Source organism: Natrix helvetica (genome assembly GCF_964273705.1).
Source record: "Natrix helvetica genome assembly, chromosome: 2".
NCBI classification, from domain to species: domain Eukaryota; kingdom Metazoa; phylum Chordata; class Lepidosauria; order Squamata; family Natricidae; genus Natrix; species Natrix helvetica.
Genome location: NC_138552.1, coordinates 293,677,944 through 293,704,925, shown reverse-complemented (window position 1 = coordinate 293,704,925; position 26,982 = coordinate 293,677,944). Strand labels below are relative to the sequence as shown.

The following is a 26,982-nucleotide window of genomic DNA, read 5'->3' as shown; positions in this document are numbered from 1 at the left end:
ATCATTGTTCTCGCTGTCAGGAAATTTCTCCTGATTTTTAGGTGAATCTCTTCTTGATTAGTTTCCATCCATTGCTTCTTCTCCTGCCTTCAGGTGCTTTGGAGAATAGCTTGATCCCCTCCTTGTAGAAATTTGAATATGGCAATCATGTCACCCACGGTCCTTTCCTCCATTAGACTAGACATACCCAGTTCCTCGAACCGTTCTTCCTATGTTTTAACCTCCAGTCCTTTAATCATCTTCTTTGCTCTTCTCTGTACTCTTTCTGAAGTCTTAACATCAAATGTAAGGCTGAGATTATAAAGCAGCTTCCCAAGGAAAGTGTCTGTTCTAATTCTGTAACAATGCTTTTGTAAAAATCCTGTTCTTTTTTTCCCCCCCATTACATAATTACTTTGTGAGCCCCAAATCCATGAGATTGAAATGGTTGCAATAAACAGTATAAGTGTTTGTAATAAACAGTACACAACATCCCTTCTACTAGTTTTTTTAGCTTTTGTTGATAAATGTTCTTAACAACTATGCTGAGGTCCTCCAGATGATGCTATTGCTTGTCCCGGTAAAATCAGAAACACTCTCCCCTCTTCCTCATCCATACAGCAGCAGAAGGGAATTTGCAAGCCCTCGTTTTCATTTTTACAGAACCTGGCAGAGTACAGTTATTCTTAACCAGGGTTTGTGTCACGTTTCGTACTACTGTTGTTTCATGAAATTGTAGTTTAGGATCACTCTCCGTTTAAGATTCAGATGTAAGACTAAATTGCTTAATTGAAACAGAAGGAAAGGCTTCTGTTCTTATAGCTGGGCCAGAATGAGAGAGGGAGGTGTTGAAATCTGGAATGAGGCTTGTTCCCATCACAATAAAATTATGTATCTGAGCCCTGCTATTATAAATATATTGGATTGCATAAAATGCTGAATAATAAGGTGCTGCGAGGCTTTGGAAATAATATTGCAGAAAAAGGTAGCACCTCTCTGCAATTCCTTAAAGCAAGGGGCAACGGCAGAATCTCAGGGGAAACCACTCCTACACACACTGGAACACCTTTTCTGAATTATTTCCAAAGCTCTGCACAACCCCACTGAGTACCGTAGGAGTATTTTGTGTGATGAAGCTGTTCTGGAAAGAAATAAACCCAAGTAGATTGACTTAAAATGCACTGCAATCTTGTTCGTTTGCAAAATGGCAAGGTTCATCTCAAGCCATAAAATGGATGGAGTCATTTTTTCCTAGTTTGGGCCATGTTAAACTACATCCTGTTAAACAAAGCATGCGTCTATGAATGATGCACATGCTCTGGGGACTTGGTTGCGCTGACTTTACTGCTCACAGCTTGTAGTCACTGCCCCAGGCTTGTTCATATGCCCTGACATTGAGGTCTTATTGTAATTAATGGGAGTTCAAAATATACAATCTTAACCTGTAAAGGATAATATTTGTATGTCAGGGTTGAAATTGAGGGGATAGCTCACAGTTGAAATCGTGGACTAGCACTGATGATGTTACATAATTTGGGTAATGAACATCTTACTTAAACATCTGCAAGAAAACAACCAAGCTCAGAGAGCATCGAGAATCTCACACCATTTTTATGGTGCAGCAGTGAAAGGCACCTAGTTAAAAATTGGACAACTGAGTTTGGGTCCTGGCTTAGACATAAAGCCAGCTAGATGACTTTGGGCTGGTCACTCTCAGGTGTAAGAAGAAGGAAAGGGCAAACCACTTCCCAGAAATGTTGCCAAGACAACTGCAGGGATCTAGGCCAGTGTTTCTCAAACTTGGCGACTTTAAGTCCTGTGGACTTCAACTCCCAGAATTCCCCAGCCAGCTATGCTGGCTGGGGGATTCTGGGAGTTGAAGTCCACAGGACTTAAAGTCGCCAAGTTTGAGAAACACTGATCTAGGCAGTCACCAGGAGTAAAGTCCAACTATTTCTTCTGTCCCAAAGGTGCTCGAAGATGTTTCACTTCTCATCCAAGAAGCTTCTTCAGCTCTGACAGGATGGTGGGGAATGGAAGGACTTATACTCCTTGCTGATGACACAGATAAACCTCCAGGTGACCTTAACAACCCGCTAAAAGGATGCAAATGACCAGCTGCCTGCAAGGAGTATAAATCCTTGCATTCTCCACTCTCCAGTCAGAACTGAAGAAGCTTCTTGGATGAGAAGGGAAACATCTTCAAAGAAAAACCATAAAGTCCAGTTGCCTCTTGAAAAGAAAGCACCTTTGTGACAACCATGACTTGGATGACTGAGAATCTCCGTAGACATCTAACTACTACTTCTGTTTTCTCCTCATCAGGTTGACTCTTAGTAACCAAATAGATAAATATTTTTTTTTCTATGATGATCTGTCTTTCTGATCTTCAAACAATGCACTCATCACCACTGTAACTAAGTCCTGGTCATCTTCTTCTCTTTCTTTACACCTTTCCCAGCATTAGAGGCTTCTCCACATAGCTAAATTGTTGCGTAACACTGTCCACGGTAGGATAATTTGAGTCTACCATGGTTTGCAAAGTTCTGATCTTCGTAGGTATGGATGCATCATGGCTTCTGAATGTATTTTCCAAGGCCTTTATTGCTGGTCCACAAAAGTTCTAGTCTACAGCATATTTCTTGACCCGTTACTCTTTTACTGTTGATGGTTGCTTTTAAAAGGAGGGCACTATTTTACACTTTGATACCTTCACTATCAATTCTAAGGCTGGTTATTGTACCTTGGTTATTAGTGTGTTGGTCTTTATATTTAGAATACAGAATACAGAGTTGAAAGGGACCTCAGAGGTCTTCTAGTTGAACCCCCTGCTCAAGCAGGAGTCCCTATACGATTCCGGGCAAATGGTTGTCCAATCTCTTCTTAAAAATCTCCAGTGATGGAGCACCCATGTCTTCTAAAGACAAGTCATTTCACTGGTTAATTGTTCTCACTGTCAGAAAAATTATCCTTAATTCTAGTTTGCAGCTCTCTTTAATGCTCTTCCATCTGTTACTTCTTGCCTTCAGGTGCTTTGGAGAATAAATTGATCCCCTCTTCTCTGTCACAGCTCCTCAAATATTAGAAAACTCCTATCATGTCAGCCATAGTACTACAGTGCTTTGTTAGACTAAACATACCCAGTTCCTTTGACCGTTTCTCATTGCAATCTCTTGTTTCTCATTGTGTCTTTTTAGACTTCTGTTACAAGACTTTGCAGATCCTTTGCATTTTCAGCCATCGGGGTAGTAAAGCAATGAGTCGATTTGCAATAACCTTTCTCCGTTGATGTTTTATTATCATTCTCCTTCTCTCCCTCTTTCTTTCCAGCATGCAGCTAGTGGTGGATGTGCAAATTCCAGAATGCTTTGGTGGACTTGCTGCAGAAGCTATATTCATAGATACCGAGGGGAGCTTTATGGTTGATCGAGTTGTGGATATAGCAGAAGCCTGCATTCGTCACTGTCAGCTTATTGCTGAAGTGCACCCAGAAGAAGGTTAATTGCCAAACTATATTTGCTTTCGTGCAAAGTGTGCTTTTTTCCTGGCTCTTTATTCAAACCGTTCCATTTATTTCCTTAACCATCATAGATCCATTCAATATTTATTCAAATATAGGAAGTAACTGTATGCGGTACTGAGTTGGAATGTTTTATTCATGCAGAATTAGATTGCAGTAATCAGTGTTTCTCAAACTTGGTGTCAGGCCTGGAAGCCATCTTTTGCATTGGGCCTTCAGACCTGCCACATTTCATGCTCTGGGAAATTGGGAGGGAGGGATTATATGGAGTGGGGTAGATACACTCCCAATAACATTCCTTTCTCAGAGAGTCAAGGACAACTTGCCCTGCACCTGGAGTGGCATGACGGGAGGCATCTCCAGTTAGGACATTGCTTGATTGGACCATGTGATGGACATGTGGTTGCTAGGCAGGGACTTGAACTTTCGTTTGGGTGGGGAAAACCTGGAAACTTCAGATTTGGGTTTTCCCCAGATGTGCCAATATGACATCTCTCATAAAATGGAACTTTGAGGAACCTCAAGCCTTGGAGTCTTCTTTCGTTTGGGGTGTTACTTGGAACCCCTGACACTTGGCTACTTGAAGATATGTGAACTTCAACTCCCAGAATTGAAATCTGCACATCTTCAAGTGGCCGAGATTGAGAAACCCTTGACAGTAATAAACCAATGGACATTCCTAAATTTGGAATAAAAGAAGGGCCATTGGGTACTAAGCCTGGACATTTCTTATGCCCAACCAAAGCACATAAGATGATAAAGACACTTAAAGGGGAAAGGTTCAGAAACAGATTCTTTAGCTCTTGATTCTTTGCCAGACTTTGCAAAAACTGTTTGGAGGTTGCTGCATTTCAAGGCTTGCTTTTTAAGTACCCTTCTGGAAGGGCTGATTTTTAAGGTGGGTGAAAAGAACAAAGACACAGATCTAATAGCAGAGTAATATTAGAAAACTGGTGAGAATGCTTAGTCTAGTGGTTAAGGCACCAGGCTAGAAAGCAGCAGGCGATGAGTTCAAATTCCGCCTTAGCCATGAAAACTAGCAGGGTGACCTTGGACCAGTCCCTCTCAGCCCAACCCACCTCACAGGGTTACTGTTATGGGGGAAATAGGAGGAGGAAAGTGTGTTGGGGAAGTTTGTCGTCTTGTGAAAATAATAAAGGCAGGATATAAATAAAGAAATAAAGTTTCCCCAGAATATCTTCTGACCTCGGGCAGCAGTCCTTGAGAAACCGAAATACGTAGATTGGTTTCATTTCAGAGACAGAATTCATTAGGGATTGAACAGCACTCTGAATTGAAACCAAAACACAAGCCTCTTGGAAACATTCACGGCTTGGAAAGACATTTGGCAAAATTCTGATTTTATGCAAATTTATGCAATGTGATAGTACAGAAAATTTGGGAACTGCAAATGGGCTTTGTGCAGGTATTTTCTTCTGCTCCCAACACTTTTCCTTTGTAAGAATAGATGTTTTAACATGCAACAAGACATTCTTAATATTTATATATTATATTTATATATGATAACTAAATATGGTTATCAGTCTGTCATAGTAAGTATATGTTATATGATTAATCATAGGATTATGCGATTTATTATTACAAAAGACTACCACAAACTATCTCTGGAAGGAACAGATTATTCCCCATACCTTGCCCTGTCAACAGCCTCTGTCTCTGAAGCCAGGAAGCGAGGGATGAGGAACAAATTCAATACAGGTTTTTATTGAGTTTTTTTCTTACCCTTTTTTCTTCAGATCATCAAACAGCCTTGGAGACTTTCTCTCTTGAAAATATTCTTTCCCATATTTATTACTTCCGTTGCCATGACTATATGGAGCTGCTGGCACAGGTTTACCTCCTCCCAGATTTTCTCTCTGGACACCCAAAGGTAAGGACCCAAAAGAAGTGCATCTCCCAGAGGGGAAAAGAGAATGTATTAGAGTAGCAGTACAGGTAGTCCTTGACTTACGACTACCATTAAGACCAAAATTTCTGCTGCTAAGTGAAACAGTTGTTAAGTCTTGAGTTTTTCCCCTGTTTTATGACCTTTCTTGCCGTAATTGTTAAGTGTATGACTGCAGATGTTAAGTTAGTAACGCTGTTGTGAAGTGAATCTGGCTTTCCCATGGACTTTGCTTCTCAGAAGGTCAGAAAAGTAGATCTCATGATCTGGGGATACTAATCGTCATACATATGAACCCGTTGTCAAGCGTCTGAATTTTAATTGCGTGATCATGGAGATGCTGTAATACACACAAGTGTGAAAAATGGTCATGTGTCACTTTTTCCCCTGCCATTGTTAACTTTGCAGGGTCACTAAAGAAATGATTTTAACCCGAGGACTATCTGCAGCAGTTTGCAGCGTCTTCCCACTTTCTTCAGATTTACACAGTCCCTTTTTTTCCTCATTTAAAAATAAGTAAGATTTTGTTTCCTTTCTAGTATTCTACAGAATTTGTAAGAATATACAGGTAGTCCTCACTTGGGGATCGTTAGAATGTCTGCCACTAAGGATGCAGTTGTAAAGCGCCATGTTACATGACTCCATCTTGTAGCAGTGATAATTCTGGCAGTCCCCAGTTACCATTTGTTCAGGGTGGATAAAAATCAATTCTTTTTTTTTTTTAATTGGATTCTTTTTAAAATTTAAAACGGATTTTTAAAAAAATCAAATTTATTTTTAAAAAATGCTTTTGGAATAAAATCTATCTAAAGATAGTTTTCTATTTAAGATACATTAATAATTCGGTTTATTTAGCATGAAATGGAGCTTCGTTGTGTAGCATGAGGCTGTAGATTCTGCAATATTGGGACTGTTGGTGAGTCAACAGCAGGTCAGAGGAGGTGACAGTTGCTCTTTAAAATTATGATTTAAATCGAGTCTTTTTACTAGTGATTTAAATCGTGATTTAAATCGAGTCGATTTAAATCAAATCCACCCTGCCGTTGTTAAGCCAGGACCTCATGTGATCACAACGTCCGATTTCCTACCAGCTTCCCCATCGACTTGCTTGTGGGAAACCAGTAGGGAGGTTGCAGATCGCAATCACATGACAGTAGGATGTTGTGAAGATTGGAAATCCAGACTGGTTGCTGAGCGTCCTGATTGCGATCATGTGACCACAGGGACGCTCCAGCTGCCAAAGCTTTGAGGATCCGTTGTAAATGTCACTTGTTCAGCACCGTCGTAAATTCAAATAGTCTCTTAACGAATGATTGTTAAGTGAGGTCTACCTGTGTGTTACAGATCTTCTGACAGAATGTTCCTGAAAAGAAATCCTTAGTTTAATACAGAGCTCCTAAGAGAGATTCCCCCATAAGCCCTTGCGATCCAGATGGGAAAACATTTGTTCTCTTGGAAACTGCAGGCACTTCTTTTGGGGCTGTGGGGGAAGATGCAAGAATTTGTTGGATGGGGGAGGGGGAGAAAGAACTACTGCAAGGTTCTTGAAATTTATAGGAAGAAAGATTTTCCAAATAACAAACTGGCACAGAGGTAACGTTTGTTCTAACGATCCCCTACAAGGTAGTAACCTCACTGAGTTTTACATACAGAGGATAAAGGGAAGGATGCCAAGCAAAAGCAATCCTTTTCAATGGCAGCCAGAATTATCCTGCTGCTCCTTGTAGGAGGCAGAACTGGGGTGTATATTTCAAGAACATTTCTGGGAGAGGAGGTTTGAGGCTTCCATCCGTTCGTTCTCTCAGCTCAACTATGCCACTGCAAGAAATGAAAATAATAAATTATCTTTCCTTGACTAAATGTTTCTGGATGCTCTGACTTCTAGTTACATGGCTGTCAATTATCTCTGTTTTCTGGAAACTGGACATAGTTTATACACCTCCTCATTCCCTGCCCCTCACACCGATGGGGCTTGGAACGTGCTGGCTTTCCCACTGACCCTGGTTGTGGGACCCTGGCAGGAGGTTGCCTTGCCCAATGACTGTAGAATTCAATGAACACTTTACATTTTCTCCCTTTAACGCGTCATTTTAATTTGGTTTCATTTTACAATTGGATTTTACATTCCTATTTTTTCCTGCCCACCTAGCATTTTGAAAGCATGCAAATGTGAGTAGATAAATAGGTACCACTTTGGTGGGAAGGTAACAGCAGTCCGTATTTTGCCCCATGCTCTACACTGCAATGTGATGTGATGTCCTGCTGGCCACATGACCATAAGAAATGTCTTTTTTTTAAATAATAATTTTTATTGTTTTTGTCTTTTCATTACATATTACAATCTTTATATCAACAGTTTGTACAATGTTACATCGTCGTATCTATCTATGTTTTCCTCTCTTTACCATATATTACGTCATTATGTCATCTTATCTATACATTATTATGATATTTTACATATTTACCTACTTTTATATACAGTTCTATGTTTATTTATGTATATTGTTTTCGGCTTAATTATTTTTCTTATTTTCCAACCATTCATACCACTTATTCCAAATTTCGTAGTATTCCGATTCTTCTTTGTCTTTTAATATTAGGGTTAATTTGTCCATTTCTGCACAATCCAAGGTTTTTTTTTACCACTAATTCGTCCGGCGGTACATTATTTTGCTTCCAGCATTGGGCAAAAGCTATTCTAGCTGTGGTTAATATATGTGTTAGTAGATATTTAATTTTTTTTGTATAATTCCCTTTGATTATTCCTAGTAAGAAGGTTTCGGGTTTATACTTTGTTCCCCCGTAATTTCTTGTGCCCACTTCTAAATTCTTTTCCAATATTTTTGCGATTCCCGGCAGGTCCACCACATGTGATAGAAGGTCCCTTGTTCTTTTTTACATTTCCAACAGGTCGGTTTCAGTGTTGGGTACATTTTTGCCAATCTTGTTGGTGGTAGGTGCCAACGATAAAACATTTTGTTTATATTTTCTTTCAATGTTGCTGATCTCGTTAATTTATAATTTGTATGCCAAATTCTTTCCCAATCCGCTAGATCTATATTATGTCCCAAATTTTTGGCCCATGCTATCATACAGCCTTTAACTATTTCTTCTTCTAAATTTATTTCTAGCAAATATTTATACATTTTCGTTATAAATTTGTTTTCTGGGCCAATTAAGATTTTGTCTATTTGTTGCAGTTCTATATATATTCCATATTCTTTTACATCTTTTTTGTATCTTGATTGTAATTGGAGGTATGGCCACCAATCTATATTTATATTATTCTCTTTTAGTTCTTGATTCGTTTTCAGATTCCCCTGGTTATCTAAAATTTCACTATACCTAACCATTTTTGATAGATCTAGCATATTGGGGTGTGTCATGGCTTCCATAGTGGAGAGCCATGTCGGTATTTTCATGTAGTGTTTTGCTTTAATTTTGTTCCAGACCTGTATTAATGCTTCTCTGATATGTGTATGGAAGTATTTTTGCTTCTTTTTACTCTCTTCCCATAGGAAAAAGTGCCATCCTATTTGCAGGTCATGGCCTTCTATTGCTAATATTCTTCTATTTTTTAAATTTATCCAGTCTTTGATCCAGATTAGTGCTGCTGCATTATAATAGAGTTCCCAGTCAGGTAGCCCCATACCACCTCTACTTCTTTCTTTACTTTACTTTACTTTAATTCATATTTCTAGACCGCCCCCTCTCCCAGAAGGGACTCGGGGTGGTGTACAGTTAATGGAATACATAAAATGAATACATAAATACACAAATACTTAAATGGAGGAGGTTATAAAAACTGTACCTTCAAGTAAAGCATTTAAAAAACAATATTTAAAAAGCGACCCCTAAAAATACCCCAAAAAAATTAAATTTAAAATAATTCCCCCAAGAAATTCCCAATTAAAAATATCTGCCAGGAGGTAAGATAAAACTATGAGTGGGCCAAGCCGGCTAATCGAAACAGGTGAGTCTTTAGTTTTTGTCGGAAGGAGCGGAAGTCGGTGGTAGTTCTGATGTCGGGGGGGAGGTCATTCCAGAGGGTTGGGCCCATCACAGAGAAGGCTCTACTCCTAGGCGCCGCCTGTAATGCTTTCAATTTTATCCTAGCTTTTTTCCCTTGCCAGATGAATTTTAGTATTATTTTTTTCAGTTCGGTAAAGAATTTTTTCTCTAGTTTTATGGGAATCGTTTGAAATAGATATAGGACTCTTGGTAGTATGTTCATTTTTATAGTTGCTATTTTCCCTAATAAAGATAATTGTAATTTCCACCATAGTTCTAAATCTTTTTTTATTTGTTGCACTAATTTTGTGTAATTATTTTCTTTTATGGTTGAGCACTTTGCAGTTAGCCATATTCCTAAATATTTAACTTTCTTTACTACCTGGAGTCCTATTGTTTTTTCTAATTCTTTATTCTGTTCTTCCTTCAGATTTTTGGTTATTATTTTGGTCTTTTCTCTATTAATTTTCAATCCTGCCACATCTCCATATTTTCCAAGTTCTTGCATTAACCTGTTCCCTGTTTCTAATGGATCTTCTATAATGGATCTTCTATAATAAATACTAAGTCATCTGCAAAGGCCTGTATTTTGTATTCTTCATTTTTAATTTTGATTCCTCTTATTTCCTGGTTTTTTCTAATTCGTATCAGAAGGCTTTGATATTGATATGTTTGCCTTTTGGGTAGAGTATATTGTTTCTATTAATCTTTCAAATTTATTTCCTAAATTCATATTTTTAATTTTTTGTTTCATATATTGCCAATTTAAATTATCGAATGCCTTCTGTGCATCCAGGAATACAAGAGCCACTTGTTTCTCTGTATGCACCTCATAATACTCCAAGATATTTGCTATTATTCTGGTATTATTTCTAATTTGTCTTGTTGGGAGAAATCCATTTTGATCTGGATGTATGTAGTTATTTAGTAATCTTTTTAGTCTCTCCGCTATTATTGGTGGATGATCTCTGGCGGGCCAGAGATAGGGGTTGTTCCTCTATCCTGGTCCTATTAGACCTCTCGGCGGCTTTCGATACCATCGACCATGGTATCCTGTTGCACCGGCTGGAGGGGTTGGGAGTCAGGGGCACCGTGTTACGGTGGTTTGGCTCCTACCTCACTGACCGGACGCAACGTGTGTTGGCAGGGGAGCAGAGATCGACCCGGAGGCCTCTCACATGTGGAGTGCCACAGGGTTCGGTACTCTCGCCTCTCCTGTTCAACACATACATGAAACCGCTGGGCGAGATCATCCGTGGTTTTGGGGTGGGATATCATCTGTATGCTGATGACACTCAGCTATACATCTCCACCCCAAACCACCCCAATGAGGCCATCGAAGTGATGTCCCGGTGTTTGGAGGCCGTACGGATCTGGATGGATGGCAACCGACTGAAACTCAACCCTTCCAAGACGGAGTGGCTGTGGCTTCCGGCGCCCCGGTTCAACCAGGTGTTTCCATCTCTGGCCATTGGGGGCGTGCAACTAGCCCCTATGGAACAGGTGCGCAATTTGGGCGTCCTCCTGGATGCCCGGCTGTCCATGGATGACCATGTAACAGCCGTGGCAAGGGGGGCGTTCCATCAGGTTCGCCTGATGCGCCAATTGCGCCCCTTATTGGACCGGGATGCCCTACGCACAGTCACCCATGCGCTGGTGACGTCTCGCCTGGACTACTGCAATGCTCTCTACATGGGGCTTCCTTTGAGATGCACTCGGAGACTACAGTTGGTCCAGAACGCGGCCGCGCGGGTGATCATGGGGAGGACTAGATTCTCCCCTGTAACACCTCTCCTGCGCGAGCTGCACTGGCTTCCTGTGGTCTTCCGAGTGCGTTTCAAGGTCTTGATTATGATCTTTAAAGCGCTCCATGGCACAGGGCCTAGTTACATGCAGGATCGCATCCTGCCCCACACATCCCTACGACCAATCCGCTCTCACAGAGAGGGACTTCTCCGGGTGCCGACCGCCAAACAGTGTCGGGGGGCGACACCCAGGAGCAGAGCCTTCTCTGTGATGGGCCCAGCCCTGTGGAATGACCTCCCCCGGGACATCAGGATTACTTCCGATCTCCGCTCCTTCCGTGTACAACTGAAAACCCACCTCTTCCAACTATCTGGCCTGGCTCAACCGTAATTTTCTCGTACTCCTCCTGACTGTCTGTTTTTTAACATTTTGAATTTGGATTGTACATGGGGTTTTGTAATTAGGGTATTTTAATGGTTTTTAATTGTCTATGTATTGTATCTGTTAACCTCCTCCGAACATGTGTGTCTTTGTACTTATGTATGTCATGGATTTATGTAAATGTTATATGTTTTTTACTCCATTGTACGCCGCCCCGAGTCCTTTTCGGAAAGGGAGCGGCTAATAAATTTAAATTATTATTATTATTATTATTATTGTTGCAAATATTTTATAGTCAGCATTCAGCAACGAGATTGGCCTGTAATTTTGAATTTGGTTTTGGTCTGTGCCTTCTTTAAATATTAATGTGATGTATGCTTCCCTCCAAGAGTTCGGTATGTCTTGAGGCGGTTTTCTTGGCTAAGAAATGAAGATGAGTACTGTGCCCTAGAGTCGTACACAACTGGACAGGGAAACCTTTAGCTTTTACCTTTTATTCCCTTGTAAACCCCTCGGTCTCAAAGTGAGATGGATGGCATATGAATTTAATAAATAATACATAAATAGCAAGAGCGCTTAGACTTTTATAGCAACAGCACTTACACTTATATTTCGCTTCACAGTGCTTTCCAGCCCTCTTTAAGCAGTTTGGGGGCAAGAGGCTGAAACCAACAATCTGGGTACTCGTTTTACCCACCTCAGAAGGATGGAAGGCTGAGTTGACCTTGAGCCTGGTGATATTCGAACTGTCAAGTTGCAGACAGCCGGTGATCAGCAGAAGTAGCCTGCAGTACTGCGCTCTAACCACTCTGCCACCGCGGCTCATATATACTGCTCCATAGTCCTTTCCAATCTTCTCTAAGCAGTTTACAGAGTCAGCCTCTTGCCCCCAACAATCCTCATTTTACCGACCTTGGAAGGATGGAAGGCTGAGTCGACCTTGAGCCAATGAGAATTGAACTCTGGCAGTGAGCAGAATTAGCCTGCAATACTGCATTCTAACCAGTGCACCACCACAGCTTTTACCTACCTACACAAACAGCACAGTGGTGTGTTGCAAGTACGGGTGTACCAGAGCCTGCCCAGAGCACCGGATACGGTTCCGGTACGGTGGTCCAGAGGGCCCGCCCGCCCGAGCTCCTTACCGATCTTTTAAGTCTTCGGCACTTACGCGCACAGCGCATACAACACCTGCACATCGTTCCGCTGAGCAGCTGGAGTATCACGGAGGCACTAAGATATGTGTGCGGGCGCACTGCGCGTGTCCATATGGACGCCGCCGGGCCTGTTTCAATTGGAACGGGATCCGGAACCCACCACTGAAACAGCAGCAATGAAAATTGTAGGAATTGCTGTCACCAAGCCATGAGGTTGCTCTTTATCAATTCTGGCCTCAGTTCCGATCGTAATTCAGAGACTACCTGTACAAGGATTTATGTCATGAGTGTTATCTTGAGAATCACAGCTTTTGGTTGTAAAAAAGGCTTTAGCATGTCATTACACAGATAACCTTTTCAACATATTGTTGTTAGTTGCGAAATCATGCCCAATTCATCGCAACCCCATGGACAACATTCCTCCAGGTCTTCCTGTCCACTACCATCACCCAGAGTTCATTGAAGCTCACACCTACTGCTTTGCTGACTCCATCCAGCCATCTCCTTCTTTGCCATCCCCTTCTTCTTTTGCCCTCGGTCTTTCCCAGCATGAGGCTCTTGTCCAGGGAGTCCTTCCTTCTCTTTTGATGGCCAAAGTACTTGAGTTTCCTCTTCAGGATTTCAACATATAGCCAGACCTTATAAAAACAAAAGTATTAAGAGAAGAGAATTGTGATGCTGTTTAGCTATTTTTAACTGCTGCTTTCTTCCTGAATCGGAGAACAATAGGTTGAAGGGTCACTATAAACTCATTATTTCAGGTGTTTGTTATGGGAAACTCAGAACTAAATACTGCATAATAACAGCTGGATTTTTTTAAAAAAAGCTTTCCTATATCATCAGTAATGTGACTGGCATTTTTTCCCATGCAAATTGAAAAGTCTCCGAAGGGGGGCGTGGGAGGAGACACATCTGGGTATTGTCACGGCCCATCTGCCCGGAGACTGAGGTAAATCTTGAGGTCACTCCCTCTGCTCCTCCTCTGACTCCCCAGATTAACCTCAGTCTTCGGCTCAGAAGGAGCTAATTTAACTGGCTCTCCTTGGTACTTCCTTTCAGCTAAGCGTAATTGTCTAGCGTAGCCTCCTCTCGTGCGCTCTGCAATCAGCTTGTGCACAGTAAGCTGGTAGCGCTACTGAGAGGCTCCCGAGCCCCGGTTCGGCGGCGGAGGGGGGAAGCCCCAGGCCCCGCGCCTCATAGCGCGACTGCAAGCAATCCCAGTTACAGCATGTTTGTTCGTTTGTTTGTTGCCCCAAAGAAGAGGGAGTCAAACTATTCTCCAAGGCACCTGAGGGTAGAACAAGAAGTAATAGGTGGAAACTAATCAAGGAGAGAAGCAACTTAGAACTGAGGAGAAACTTCCTGACAGTTAGAACAATTAACCAGTGGAACAGAAGTTGCCTCCAGAAGTTGTGAATGCCCCAACACTGGAAGTCTTTAAGAAGGTGTTGGATAGCCATCTGTCTGAAACGGTATAGGGTTTCCTGCCTAGGCAGGGGGTTGGACTAGAAGACCTCCAAGGTCCCTTCCAACTCTACTATTGTATTGTATTGTATTGTATTGTATTGTATTGTATTGTATTGTATGCCGCCCTTCTCCCAAAGGACTCAGGGCGGCGTACAGCATTAAAAAACACATATTACAAAAGTTAAAAGAAAATTAGAAACAATCCAAAAAACAAACCCAATTTATATAACACTAACATTTTAAAAATTAGATAAAATTAACAGAGCAGACTGGCTTGCTGGAAACTTTTTAGCGTGCGTCGGAAGGACCGGAGGTCAGGGATTATGCAAAGCTCCGGGGGCAGCTCATTCCAGAGGGAAGGCGCTCTCACAGAGAAGGCTCTCCCCCTGGGGGAGAGAAGGCTCTCCCCCTAGCCGACACTGGCCGAGTGGGAGGCTACCAGTGGCAGTAGGTGGTCTCGCAAGTACCCTGGGCCTAAGCCATGGAGCGCTTTAAAGATCATAATTAACACCCTGAATCGCACCCAAAAAACAACCGGCAACCAGTGCAGGCCGCCTAAAAGGGGTGTAACATGGGAGCACCTAGATACCCCCATGACAACCCGTGCGGACACATTCTGGACCAGCTGAAGCCTCCGGGTGCTCTTCAAGGGCAGCCCCATGTAGAGAGCTTTGCAGTAGTCCAGGTGAGAAAGGACGAGGGCATGAGTGACTGTGCATAGAGCATCCCGATCCAGGAAGGGGTGCAACTGACGTACCAGGCGAACCTGGTAAAAGGCCCCCCTGGTCACGGCCGTCAGGTGTTCTTCTAAACTAAGCCGCATATCGAGGAGGACTCCCAGATTGTGGGCCCTCTCTGAGGGGGCTAAAATTTCTCCCCCTATCGTCAAAGATGGAACAAGATGCACAAATCGGGATGACGGAAACCACAGCCACTCAGTCTTGGAGGGATTGAGCTTGAGCCTGTTCCTCCCCATCCAGATCCGCACAGCCTCCAGGCATCGGGACGTCACGTCAAGGGCATCGTTTGGGTGGTTTGGGGTAGAGATGAAAAGTTGGGTATCATCAGCATATTGATGATACCGTACCCCAAAACCACAGATGATCTCGCCCAGCGGTTTCATCTATATGTTGAACAGGAGGGGTGAGAGAACCGACCCCTGGGGCTCCCCACAAGTGACGCGCCTGGGGGTCAATCCCTGCCCTCCAGTCAACACGAACTGTGACCGATCCAACAGGTAGGAGGAGAACCACCGTAAAACGGTGCCCCCCACTCCCAACCCCCCGAGTCGTCGCAGTAGGATACCATGGTCGATGGTATCGAAAGCCTCCGAGAGGTCTAATAGGACCAGGACAGAGGAGCAGCCCCTGTCCCGGGCCCACCAGAGATCATCGACCAACACGACCAATGCCGTCTCCGTGATGTACCGGGGCTTGAAACCCGACTGAAACGGATCCAGATAGGCAGCTTCGTCCAGGTGCTGGGAAAGCTGACCTGCTACCACGCTCTCAACAACCTTCGCTACAAAGCGAAGGTTGGAGGCCGGACGATAGTTGGCTAAAGAAGCTGGGTCCAGGGAAAGATTCTTAAGGAGGGGCCCCACCACCACCTCCTTCAAGGCGGTGGGAAAGCATGGGGATCGCAGGACCCAGGAAGGAGGAGAGGCTCACGTGTTCGGACCACGTGGTCGGCGGTCGCCATCTTGGGTCCCAGGGCTTCAGAGGCTACAAGCGCCCGCGATCACCGCCAGCACACAGCAGGAGGATTGGGCCCGAACTCCGCCGGTAATCTGGGGAGGGCCACAGTATCTGGCGTTTTTTCCCATGCAAATTGAAAATTTTCTGAAGCAAATCACCTATTTGCATAAAGGTGTTTTCTTTTTTCCAAGAAAAATCCTCCAATTCAAAATGATCTAGTAACCGACCAGTATCTGTTCTAATGCCTGACCTCTTTTCATTTCCAGGTCATTCTAATGGTTAAGCACAATAACAGTCAGAACATCTGAGGATCGTGGGAGGCTTATTAAGATGCTACTGTTCTTGCTTTGTTTTTTTTAAAAATCTGATGGAGAAAAAAACTGCAGCTATTTCCTGTGAGAGTCATCGTGGTTTTATAACTTGAAATTCTATAAATAGAATAACAACTCCAACGAGGCGAAGGGTTAATCCCTTTCAGATTAATCTATACTTAATTTCCCTCAACCATGAAATGACAAGTAGCCCTTGGATTAATAACAAAGGATCCCTTAGGGGGGGGAAATAATCTTATTTACAGGCATCCCAGCTTTTCTGATACAGATTTCTGTGGGAATGAAGCTCTCTCTCACTCTGTTTTATATTCGACCATTAGGTACAGTTGATTGTGATTGATGGAATTGCCTTTCCTTTCCGCCATGACTTCGAAGACCTGTCGCTGCGAACGAGACTTTTGAATGGCCTGGCCCAACAGTTGATATGCCTTGCAAATGACCGTACATTATCGGTAAGTTTGAGGGGAAATGGAGATACGTGGCTAAACCAGTAAATGGTACAGGTAACCCTTGACCTATGACCTCAATTGAGCCTATAATTTCTGCTGTTAAGTGAAACACTTATTAAGTGAATTTAGACCCATTTTACGACCTTTCTTGCCAAAGCTGTTCAGTGCATCACTTGTTTGTTAAATTAGTAAGACGGTTGTTAAGTGACTCTGGCTTCCCCATTGCATCTGCTGGTCAGAAGGTCGCAAAAGGGGATCATATGATCCCGAGACACTGCAATGGGTCATAAATACGAGTCAGTTGCCAAGTGTCTGAATTTTGATCACTTGACCATAGGGACACTGCAATGGTTGTAAGTGTGAAAAATGAATCACTAATGAATCACATAATGAATCACATAAATCACTATTTCAGAGCCGTTGTAACTTCGAACAGTCACTAAACAAACTTGTATGTTGAGGACTACCTGTATAACTTCGTAACACTCGTAGTGACTAAACATTTGACAGAAAATTCGATGTGCTAACACTGCAATGTATTTTTGACATGTTATATAAACCTATCAATTGTGGTTGTTAAACCATAATTTCTAGTTTACTAGATTATTTAAAACCAGTTATTTATTCAGCTGGGCATGATTCAACAAACGATGGCTTGACATAAATCCAGCTGTTCTTATAAAGCTCACATTGTACGCGTTTTAAGTGGGTTAAGGATTTCCTGCCTTTTGATTGTCATTGTCCTTTTTATGAACATGAATGCCAGTTTGATCTAGTGATTAAGGCACCAGGCTAGAAGCCAGGAGATGGTTGAGTTCTAGTCCCGCCTTTGGCAGGAAAGCCAGCTGGATGACTTTGGGCCAATCATCATGAGACAGTGAGTTCTAGTCCCGCCTTTGGCATAAAAGCTGATGGGTGTCTTTGGGCCAATCATCAAGAGTTTGAGAGTTCTAGAAGAGCTGTGGTGGCAAGAATGCAATATTGCAAGCTAACTCTGCCCACAGCTAGGAAGTTTAATCCTGACCGGCTCAAGGTTGACTCAGCCTCCCATCCTTCTGATGTCAATAAAATGATGACCCGGATTGTTGGGGGCAAGAAGTTGACTCTGTAAACCGTTTAGAGAGGGCGGTAAAGCGCCATGAAGCGGTATATAAGTCTAAGTGCTATTCCTATTGCTAGTCCCACTTTAGGAATGAAAGTCGCACACACTCAGCCCACCTCACCTCACCAGGTTGCTGTGGGGAAAACAGGAGGAGGAAGAGTATTGCATGTATTCATTGCCTTGAGTTATTTATAAAATGATAAAGGCTAGATAGGTAGATAGATAGAACTGAAGAAGCTTCTTGGATGGGAAGCAAAATATCGTCAAGGAAAAATAAAATCCAGTTGCCTTTTGAAAAAGCACCTGGCAGACAGACAGGCAGGCAGGCAGATAAATAGATAACATACAGGCAGAATCTTGTGAAGAGAAAACAAGTCTTGCTGAGAGAGAAATTCCTGGGAGAAATTCCTTAGTAAACTGCCTTTCATCTCCTTCGTTGCTGCATCATTTGACCTCAGCCTGGAGGTGCTGCAGATATAGCTGGCTTCCTGCCAAAGGATGACACGCTTGAGCTACAGCTATTTATAAGTGGGGGGGGGGGGGTTTCAGCCTACCCAGGTTAGAAAGGATGATTCCAGAATCTGGAATGTTACTTTTTCCCTGTTTCCAGGTAACGTCGTTCCTCCTTAAGCTGTGATTCTGTTATGTACGCTGGGGTTTTTCTTTCTTTTTTCTTTTTATTGCTGGGCTGCTAAAAATAAGCCCCTCCATGTATTTTTACTCAGATAGTGTTAGAAGACAACACAGAACAGCTCTAACGGATCAGCCTGTGAGCCTAAAATGTTACTTCCCAAGCTGGCTAAACAAGATACCAATGGGAAGCCTCACGTAGTACATTAACAGCAATAGCCCCCAGCTAAGAATATTCAGAGGCACCCCAGTTTAATCCATATTTTTATCTGAGGGAGTCATGCTCCAAAGCATGTGAGAGCAGGACAAGAAGCAATGGGTGGAAACTAATCAAGGAGAGAAGCAAACCAAGAACTAAGGAGAAATTTCCTGACAGAACAATCAATCAGTGGAAATGCCTTGCCTCCAGAAATTTGTGGGTGCTACAACACTGGGGGTTTTCAAGAAGAGGTTGGACAACCATCTTGTCTGAAAGGGCAGAAGGTTTCCTGCCTGAGACCTCCAAGGTCCTTTCTAACTCTGTAATTCTGCGCTGGATACTGACATCGGATTCTTTAGATCAGGTGCTGGAGGAAGAAACCCTTCTTAGTTCCCCTTTTGAATGACTGACTCAAGAGGAGCAACCGAGGGGCTTGATGGGCATATTCTGTATTGCTAAAATAATTCAAAATAGCTGTCTTGTAGGACAAGGAAGGATGTCTGCGTGCTAAATGTTGGCCATGATGAGCAAGTCAAGATACAAACGATATAATGCCTCAGAAAGAAAACGAACGGGGTTGTCCCCACAACCTCCTTTAACCCCCGGAATTCTCTCCACCAGTTTTAGTTTTGGTATTGCACCCAAGGCAGCTATTCCTAGTGGCGCTACCTTTGCTCTCTTTTGCCACAGTGGTTCTATTTCTGCTTGCAGGTCATTGTATTTTGTTGTCTTCTCCAGTTCTTTCTCTTCTATTGGCCTGTCTCCAGGTCCACTCCAGACTTTTTGTCTTTCTTAACCACAGTTGTTAAGTCTGTTAAGGATGGCGCAGGGGCTAGAATGCAGTATTGCAGGCTAATTCAGCTCGCTGCCAGGAGTTCAATCCTGACCACCTCAAGGTTGAATCAGCCTTCCATCCTTCCGAGGTGGGTAAAACGAGGACCCAGATTGTTGGGGGTAAGAGGCTGCTTTTGTAAAGCCACGTGTGTCAAACCCGTGGCATAACATTGCAGTCATGGGACGTATGGCAATGTTTTTCCCCTTCGTGGAGCTGCGATGGGCGTGGCCTGTGCGTGACGCATCTGGCCCATGGGCCGCCAGTTTAACACCCCTGCTGTAAGTTAGTATGTAAGTCTAAATGCTGTTGCTATTACAGGTAGTCCTCGACTTACAACGGTTCATTTCGTGACCGTTCAAAGTCATTCAGCAACATAAATTTTGGGCTCAGTTGTGGTCGTAAGTTGACTGTGTATTATTATTATTAGTGAAAGCGGCTATACCATGTCTACTTGTGGCAGAGCTGGGGAAATTATGGCTCTCCAAAAGCTGATGGGAGCCAACCCCATAAGCCTCAGCAGCAAGACCAGTAATCAGAGACAAAGGGAGTCTAACTTAGGGGTTCTCATCCTTGGAAGCTTGAAGATACAATACAATACAATACAATACAATACAATAGCAGAGTTGGAAGGGACCTTGGAGGTCTTCTAGTCCAACCTCCTGCCTAGGCAGGAAACCCTATACCGTTCCAGACAAATGGCTATCCAACATCTTCTTAAAGACTTCCAGTGTTGGGGCATTCACAACTTCTGGAGGCAACTTCTGTTCCACTGATTAATTGTTCTAACTGTCAGGAAGTTTCTCCTCAGTTCTAAGTTGCTTCTCTTCTTGATTAGTTTCCACCCATTGCTTCTTGTTCTACCCTCAGGTGCCTTGGAGAATCGTTTGACTCCCTCTTCTTTGTGGCAGCCCCCAAGATATTGGAACAATGCTATCATGTCTCCCCTAGTCCTTCTTTCTCTTAAGCTAGACATACCCAGATATGTGAACCTCAACTCCCAGGTGGGCTGGGGAATCCTGGGAGTTGAGGCTCACACTTCTTCAAGTTGCTGAGGTTGAGAAACACGGGTCTAACAGCTTTTATTTTTCAGTAACTATAAAGGCTAATTTATTTGACGTAGATTCTCTTCTTTTCTGCTTCTTTCAGGTAGTGTTGACCAATCAGATGACCACACGCTTTGAACAAAATAATTCCTCTTTGGTACCTGCCCTAGGTAAGCATTTCTACTTCCTGTTAGAGGATGGTTTCCCCCCCCCCCCTCTGCCTATATTTTACTTTCTCTCTCAGGAACAAAAAAAGTATAGTGATGGTCAATCTTGTTCCCCAAAGAATTCTTTCTAAAGGCATATTCACCCAGAGAACGTTTTAAAGGGACTAAAAGTTCCTTGCTTATAATTCTGTTTTGCCTTAGCTGTGATTGCATCTAGTGCCTGTAGTCCATTCACTGGCTTCATTGTTCCTTGTTCTTGCTTTATGGTGCTTTGGAAAATAGGTTGATCCCCACAAAGAAGGGGGGCGGTCAACCCATTTTCCAAAGAACCGGAAGGCAGGACAAAAAACAATGGATGGAAACTAATGAAGGAGAGAACCAACTGAGAACTAGGAGAAATTTCCTGACAGTGAGAACAATCCTACCCTACCCTATCCTATCCTATGCTTGGGTTGACCTCCAAGGTCCCTTCTTATCATTTGAAGGTGATGATTGTTTGCTAGTCAGCATTTCTTCCCTAGACCCGCCAAGGACCTCCACGCATTCCTTTACAGAGGCACTCTGGCTAAAGATTTTTATTATTTATTTGTTTATTAAATTTATATACCGCCCATCTCCCCAGCAGGGGAGGTAAAGATACCGAAGGTAATAAAATACGAAGAATTTTCTGTGCTGACATGAGAGCTCCTGAATCAAACTCTGGAGTTAAGAGCCGGGGAATCCAAAAGAGCCCAAATAAAAGATTTACAGAAAGCACTTTCCACTCCACTCCACTCCCCACCCCCCACTGTTTCCTGCCAAGCAAATCTCTTCTTTTATTTTTAAGCAAGGCATCCTTTGAGGTGAACTTGACTGCTGGGGACTTCCTGAACACATCCATTTAATTTTCTTGGCAGCTCTTTGGGTGGTTTGCCATCGCTTTATTTCAGGCCGTTTGGGATTTGTTGCGCTTAAAGCCTGTGGTTCCTTGATGTGCTCTCATCCCATTTCTTGCCAGATCTGACCCTGTTTAGTTTGCTGAGAACAGCCCGTCCTCCAGCAGTTATAGAAATGGAAATGCCTGGAACTGCAGTCATATAATCTTCGCTTTTGCATCCATCAATCATCTAAAAATGATTATTTGGATGGCATCCACGTTATAACTCTTTGCTCGGTTTTCTTCTTTCTCATCCTTCCCCTCCGCTTTGGAGAGCCGTTTACAATACAATAGCAGAGTTGGAAGGGACCTTGGAGGTCTTCTAGTCCAACCCCCTGCCTAGGCAGGAAACCCTATACCGTTTCAGACAAATGACTATCCAACATCTTCTTAAAGACTCCCAGTGTTGGGGCATTCACAACTTCTGGAGGCAGTTTCTGTTCCACTGATTAATTGCTCTGTCAGGAAATTTATCCTTAGTTCTAAGTTGCTTCTCTCCTAGATTAATACAATAATACAATAGTAGAGTTGGAAGGGACCTTGGAGGTCTTCTAGTCCAACCCCCTGCCTAGGCAGGAAACCCTATACCGTTTCAGACAAATAGCTATCCAACATCTTCTTAAAGACTTCCAGTGTTGGGGCATTCACAACTTCTGGAGGCAAGCTGTTCCACTGATTAATTGTTCTCACTGTCAGGAAATTCCTCCTCAGTTCTAAATTGCTTCTCTCCTTGATTAGTTTCCACCCATTGCTTCTTGTTCTACCCTCAGGTGCTTTGGAGAATAGTTTGACTCCCTCTTCTTTGTGGCAACCTCTGAGATATTGGAATAATGCTATCATGTCTCCCCTAGTCCTTCTTTCTCTTAAGCTAAACATACCCAGTTCCTGCAACCGTTCTTCATATGTTTTAGACTCCAGTCCCCTAATCATCTTTGTTGCTCTTCTCTGCACTCTTTCTAGAGTCTCCACATCTTTTTTACATCGTGGCGACCAGAACTGAATGCAGTATTCCAAGTGTGGCCTTACCAAGGCATTATAAAGTGGTATTAACACTTCACGTGATCTTGATTCTATCCCTCTGTTGATGCAGCCTAGAACTGTGTTGGCTTTTTTGGCAGCTGCTGCACACTGCTGGCTCCTATTTAAATGGTTGTCCACTAGGACTCCAAGATCCCTTTCACAGTTACTACTACTGAGTATGGTATCACCTATACTGTACCTGTGCATTCCGTTTTTGTTGCCTAAATGTAGAACCTTACTCTTTTCACCATTGAATTTCATTTTATTAGATAGTGCCCAATGTTCAAGTTTGTCAAGATCCTTCTGTATCTTAAGCCTATCTTCTGGAGTGTTGGCTATTCCTGCCAGCTTGGTATCATCTGCAAATTTGATGAGTTCCCCATTTATTCCCTCATCCAAATCATTGATGAAGATGTTGAAGAGTACTGGGCCTAAAACAGAGCCTTGGGGTACTCCACTGCATACTTCCCTCCATGTAGATGCAGTTCCATTGAGAACTACACGTTGAGTGCGGTTGGTCAGCCAGTTACCAATCCATCTGGTGGTGATGCTGTCTAACCCACATTCTTCTACTTTATCTAGTAGTAGGTTATGGTCTACCTTATCAAAAGCCTTACTGAAGTCCAAGTAAACTATATCAACGGCATTCCTCTGGTCCACTAATTTTGTCACATTATCAAAGAATGCAATAAGATTAGTCTGGCATGATCTGTTTTTGACAAATCCATGTTGGCTTTTGGCTATTACTTTGTTTGCTTCTAGGTGTTCGCAAATTCGTTGCTTGATTATTTTTTCCAGAATCTTTCCTGGTATTGAGGTTAGGCTGATAGGTCTGTAGTTTCCTGGATCTAATTTTTTCCCTTTTTTGAAGATGGGAACCACATCAGCTCTTTTCCAGTCCTCTGGTAGTTCCCCGGTGTTCCAGGATCTCTGAAAGATATAATTCAGTGGTTCTGAGATCTCGTCTGCTAGTTCCTTCAGAACTCTGGGGTGTAATCCATCCGGTCCTGGTGATTTGAACTCATCTAGGGTAGACAGGTGCTCACTTACCATTTTCTTCCCTATTTCAATTTGTGTTCCTAATTTTGTGGTGCTGCTTTTGATAGGTTGGACTGTTTTATCCCTTTGTGTAAAGACAGATGCAAAACATGAGTTAAATAGTTCTGCTTTCTCCCTGTTGCTTGTCACCTTCTTGCCACTTTCTCCTAGCAATGGACCAATTGTTTCCTTAACTTTTTTTTTGTTTTTAACATGTTGGAAGAAGCTTTTTTTGTTAATTTTTACTTTTGTGGCAAGCCTTTCTTCATTGTGAGCCTTAGCTTTCCTCACTTCATCTTTACAGGCTCGGGCTATTTGCTGATATTCTGCCTTAGTTATGTCCCCCTCCTTCCACTTTTTATACTTACTTTTTTTGTCTTTCAGTTTGTCAGATAGTTGTTTATGCAGCCATGCTGGTTTCTTTTGGGAGCTGTTGTTTTTCTTCTTCATTGGTATTGTGTTAGACTGGGCTTTTCTAATCTCATTTTTCAAAATTTCCCAAGCTTCTTGAGTTGTTTTCCCCTCGAGGATTCTCATCCATGGAATTTTTCCCAAGCTCTCTCTAAGTTTATTGAAATTAGCTTTCTTAAAGTCCAAGACTCTAGTTTGACTTTGTTCTACTACTTGTGTTTGGATAATGTTGAATTCCAATATTGCATGGTCACTTGCCCCCAGGGTTCCTATGGCTTCAACACCTTCTATCATTTCCTCTCTGTTAGTGAGAATTAAGTCCAGTATGGCTGATCCCCTTGTTTCCTTCTCTACTTTTTGGAAAACAAAGTTGTCTGCTAGGTTTGTTAGGAACCTGTTGGATCTTCCACTTGGTGCAGAGTTTGTTTCCCAGTTGATGTCAGGGTAGTTAAAATCTCCCATTACTATTGTGGTGTGCTTCCTACATACCTTAGTTAGCTGACTAGCAAAAAGTTCATCTTCTTCCTCTGCTTGGTTGGGTGGCCTGTAGTATAGACCTATGGCAATGTCATTTCCCCCACAACCTTTAATATTGACCCAAATGCATTCAAGATAGTTCTCATTATTGTTGTGCTCTATTTCTGTAGAGACATAGTTATTTCTTATATATAGTGCAACTCCACCTCCTCTTTTATTTGGTCTATTTCTTTTAAATAATTTAAATCCTTCTAGCTGTATGTTCCATTTGTCAGTTTCATCCCACCAAGTTTCTGTAATGGCAATAATATCATATCTGTCCTCTTTTACTTGAATTTCTAATTCTCCCTGTTTATTCCTCATACTCTGTGCATTGGTATATAGACATTTGAGTCCATTTTGATTGACCTTGTGTTTACTGTCTACATAACCTGTATTATGCCTGACTGCCCCTATTTTAGTTTAGTTTTTAGGATTAGTTTCCACCCATTGCTTCTTGTTCTCCCCTCAGGTGCCTTAGAGAATAGCTTGACTTCCTCTTCTTTGTGGCAATCCCTGAGATATTGGAAGACTGCTATCATGTCTCCCCTAGTCCTTTTTTTCATTAAACTAGACATCTTCAATTCCAGCAACCATTCTTCATGTGTTTTAGTCTCCAATCCCCTAATCCTCTTTTTTGCTCTTCTCTGCACTCTTTCTAGAGTCTCCACATCTTTTCTACATCGTGGCGACCAGAACTGAATGCAGTAATTCCAAGTGTGGCCTCCCCAAGGCCTTGTAAAGTGGTATTAACCCTTCACGTGATCTTGATTCTATCCCTCTGTTGATGCAGCCTAGAACTGTGTTGGCTTTTTTGGCAGCTGCTGCACACGGCTGGCTCCTATTTAAATGGTTGTCCACTAGGACTCCAAGATCCCTTTCACAGTTACTACTATTGAGGAAGGTACCACCTATACTGTACCTGTGCATTCCGTTTTTGTTGCCTAAATGTAGAACCTGACTCTTTTCACCATTGAATTTCATTTTATTAGATAGTGCCCAATGTTCACGTTTGTCAAGATCCTTCTGTATCTTAAGCCTATCTTCTGGAGTGTTGGCTATTCCTGCCAGCTTGGTGTCATCTGCAAATTTGATGAGTTCCCCATTTATTCCTTCATCCAAATCATTGATGAAGATGTTGAAGAGTCCTGGGCCCAAAACAGAGCCTTGGGGGACTCCACTGTTTTTAGGTGTCTTGGCTGCTTTTCTGCGTTACATGACATCGCTGCCGCCAGGAACATATGCAGCTAATCCTCGACTTACAGCCGTTCATTTAGCGACCACTCAAAGTTAAACAGCACTGGAAAATATGCCTGCAGACCGTGTTTCACAGTTACAACCTTTGCAGCATTATTAAAATTCAGATGCTTGGCAAGTGATTCATATTTATGACCTTAGCTGTGTCCCAGGGTCATGTAACCACCCCACCCCCCTTGTTACAACCTTCTGACAAGCAAAGTCAATGGGGAAGCCGGATTCACTTAACAACCGTGTTCCTAACTTAACTGCAGTGATTCACTTAACATCTGTGGCAAAGAAGGTCGTAAAATGGGGCAAAGCACACTTAACAAGTGTCTCGCTTAACAACAGAAATTTTGGGCTCAATGACGGTCATACGTCGAGCACTAGCTGTATAGACAGTCGTCAACTTACAACCACAATTGATTTATGTTGCTAAGCGAGAAATTTGCTAAATGAGTTTTATGACTTTTCTAGCCACGTTTTTTTGTTCGGCAAATCCCTGCCATCCTTAAATTAGCAACACGGTTGTTAAGTGAATCTGGCTTTCCCCCCATTGACTTTGCTCCTCAGAAGGTCACAAAAGGGGATCACGTGACCCCAGTGACAAGGCAACCATCAGAAATGTGAGTCAGTGGTCAAGGATCCGAATGTAAACCAACGTGACTGCGGGGATGCTGCAATGGCTGTAAGTGTGAAAAAACTGCCCTAAGTCACTTCTTTCAGTGCCGTTGTAACTTCGGACGGTCACTAAACAAACAGTTGTAAGTCAAGGACTACCTGTATTGTATTTAACTCTAGCTGCTGCTTAGGTTTATACAGCATCCTGAGCTTTTACCATCAGAAATTCTACTCTTGTTTTGGGTCATTTTAAAAGGGGCTCCTTCCCTTTGATGAGAAGAGGCCCAGATGGGGGGGTGTATTTTGTTCCTCCCCCAAAGGGGCAAAGATCTGGGCTAAAGCCACGTCAGGACGATGACCGCAGAGCCATTCTTTTAAAATAGCTCTTGCATTCCTTCTGCCTCTGAATCCCATAAGGTTCCCTTGATGGCCGGGGCAGGGGCAGCTTTGCAGAGGCCTTTCCTTCATGTGTGTTCAGCAGTTCCTTCGTCCGCTTGGCAGAGGTGCAAGATAAATTGGACACAGTCAAAAGCGCAGTCCTCGGAGGACGCCGGATTGGACGTGGGCAGGCAGATTTTTTTTTAAAAATAAAAACAATAC

The 26,982-nt window shown here is 42.7% G+C and overlaps 1 protein-coding gene across 2 annotated transcripts in view; it reads left to right on the top strand.

Moving 5' to 3' along the window:
• RAD51C (RAD51 paralog C) overlaps positions 1-26,982 on the top strand; it is a 61,254-nt gene that overhangs the window by 9,614 nt on the left and 24,658 nt on the right. For both annotated transcript variants that reach the window (XM_081943772.1, XM_081943771.1), the window contains exons 3-6: positions 3,310-3,476; positions 5,257-5,390; positions 16,517-16,648; positions 20,558-20,624. In XM_081943772.1, coding sequence (XP_081799898.1) covers positions 3,310-3,476; positions 5,257-5,390; positions 16,517-16,648; positions 20,558-20,624 — 500 coding nt within the window. The remainder of the gene's footprint in view (positions 1-3,309; positions 3,477-5,256; positions 5,391-16,516; positions 16,649-20,557; positions 20,625-26,982) is intronic.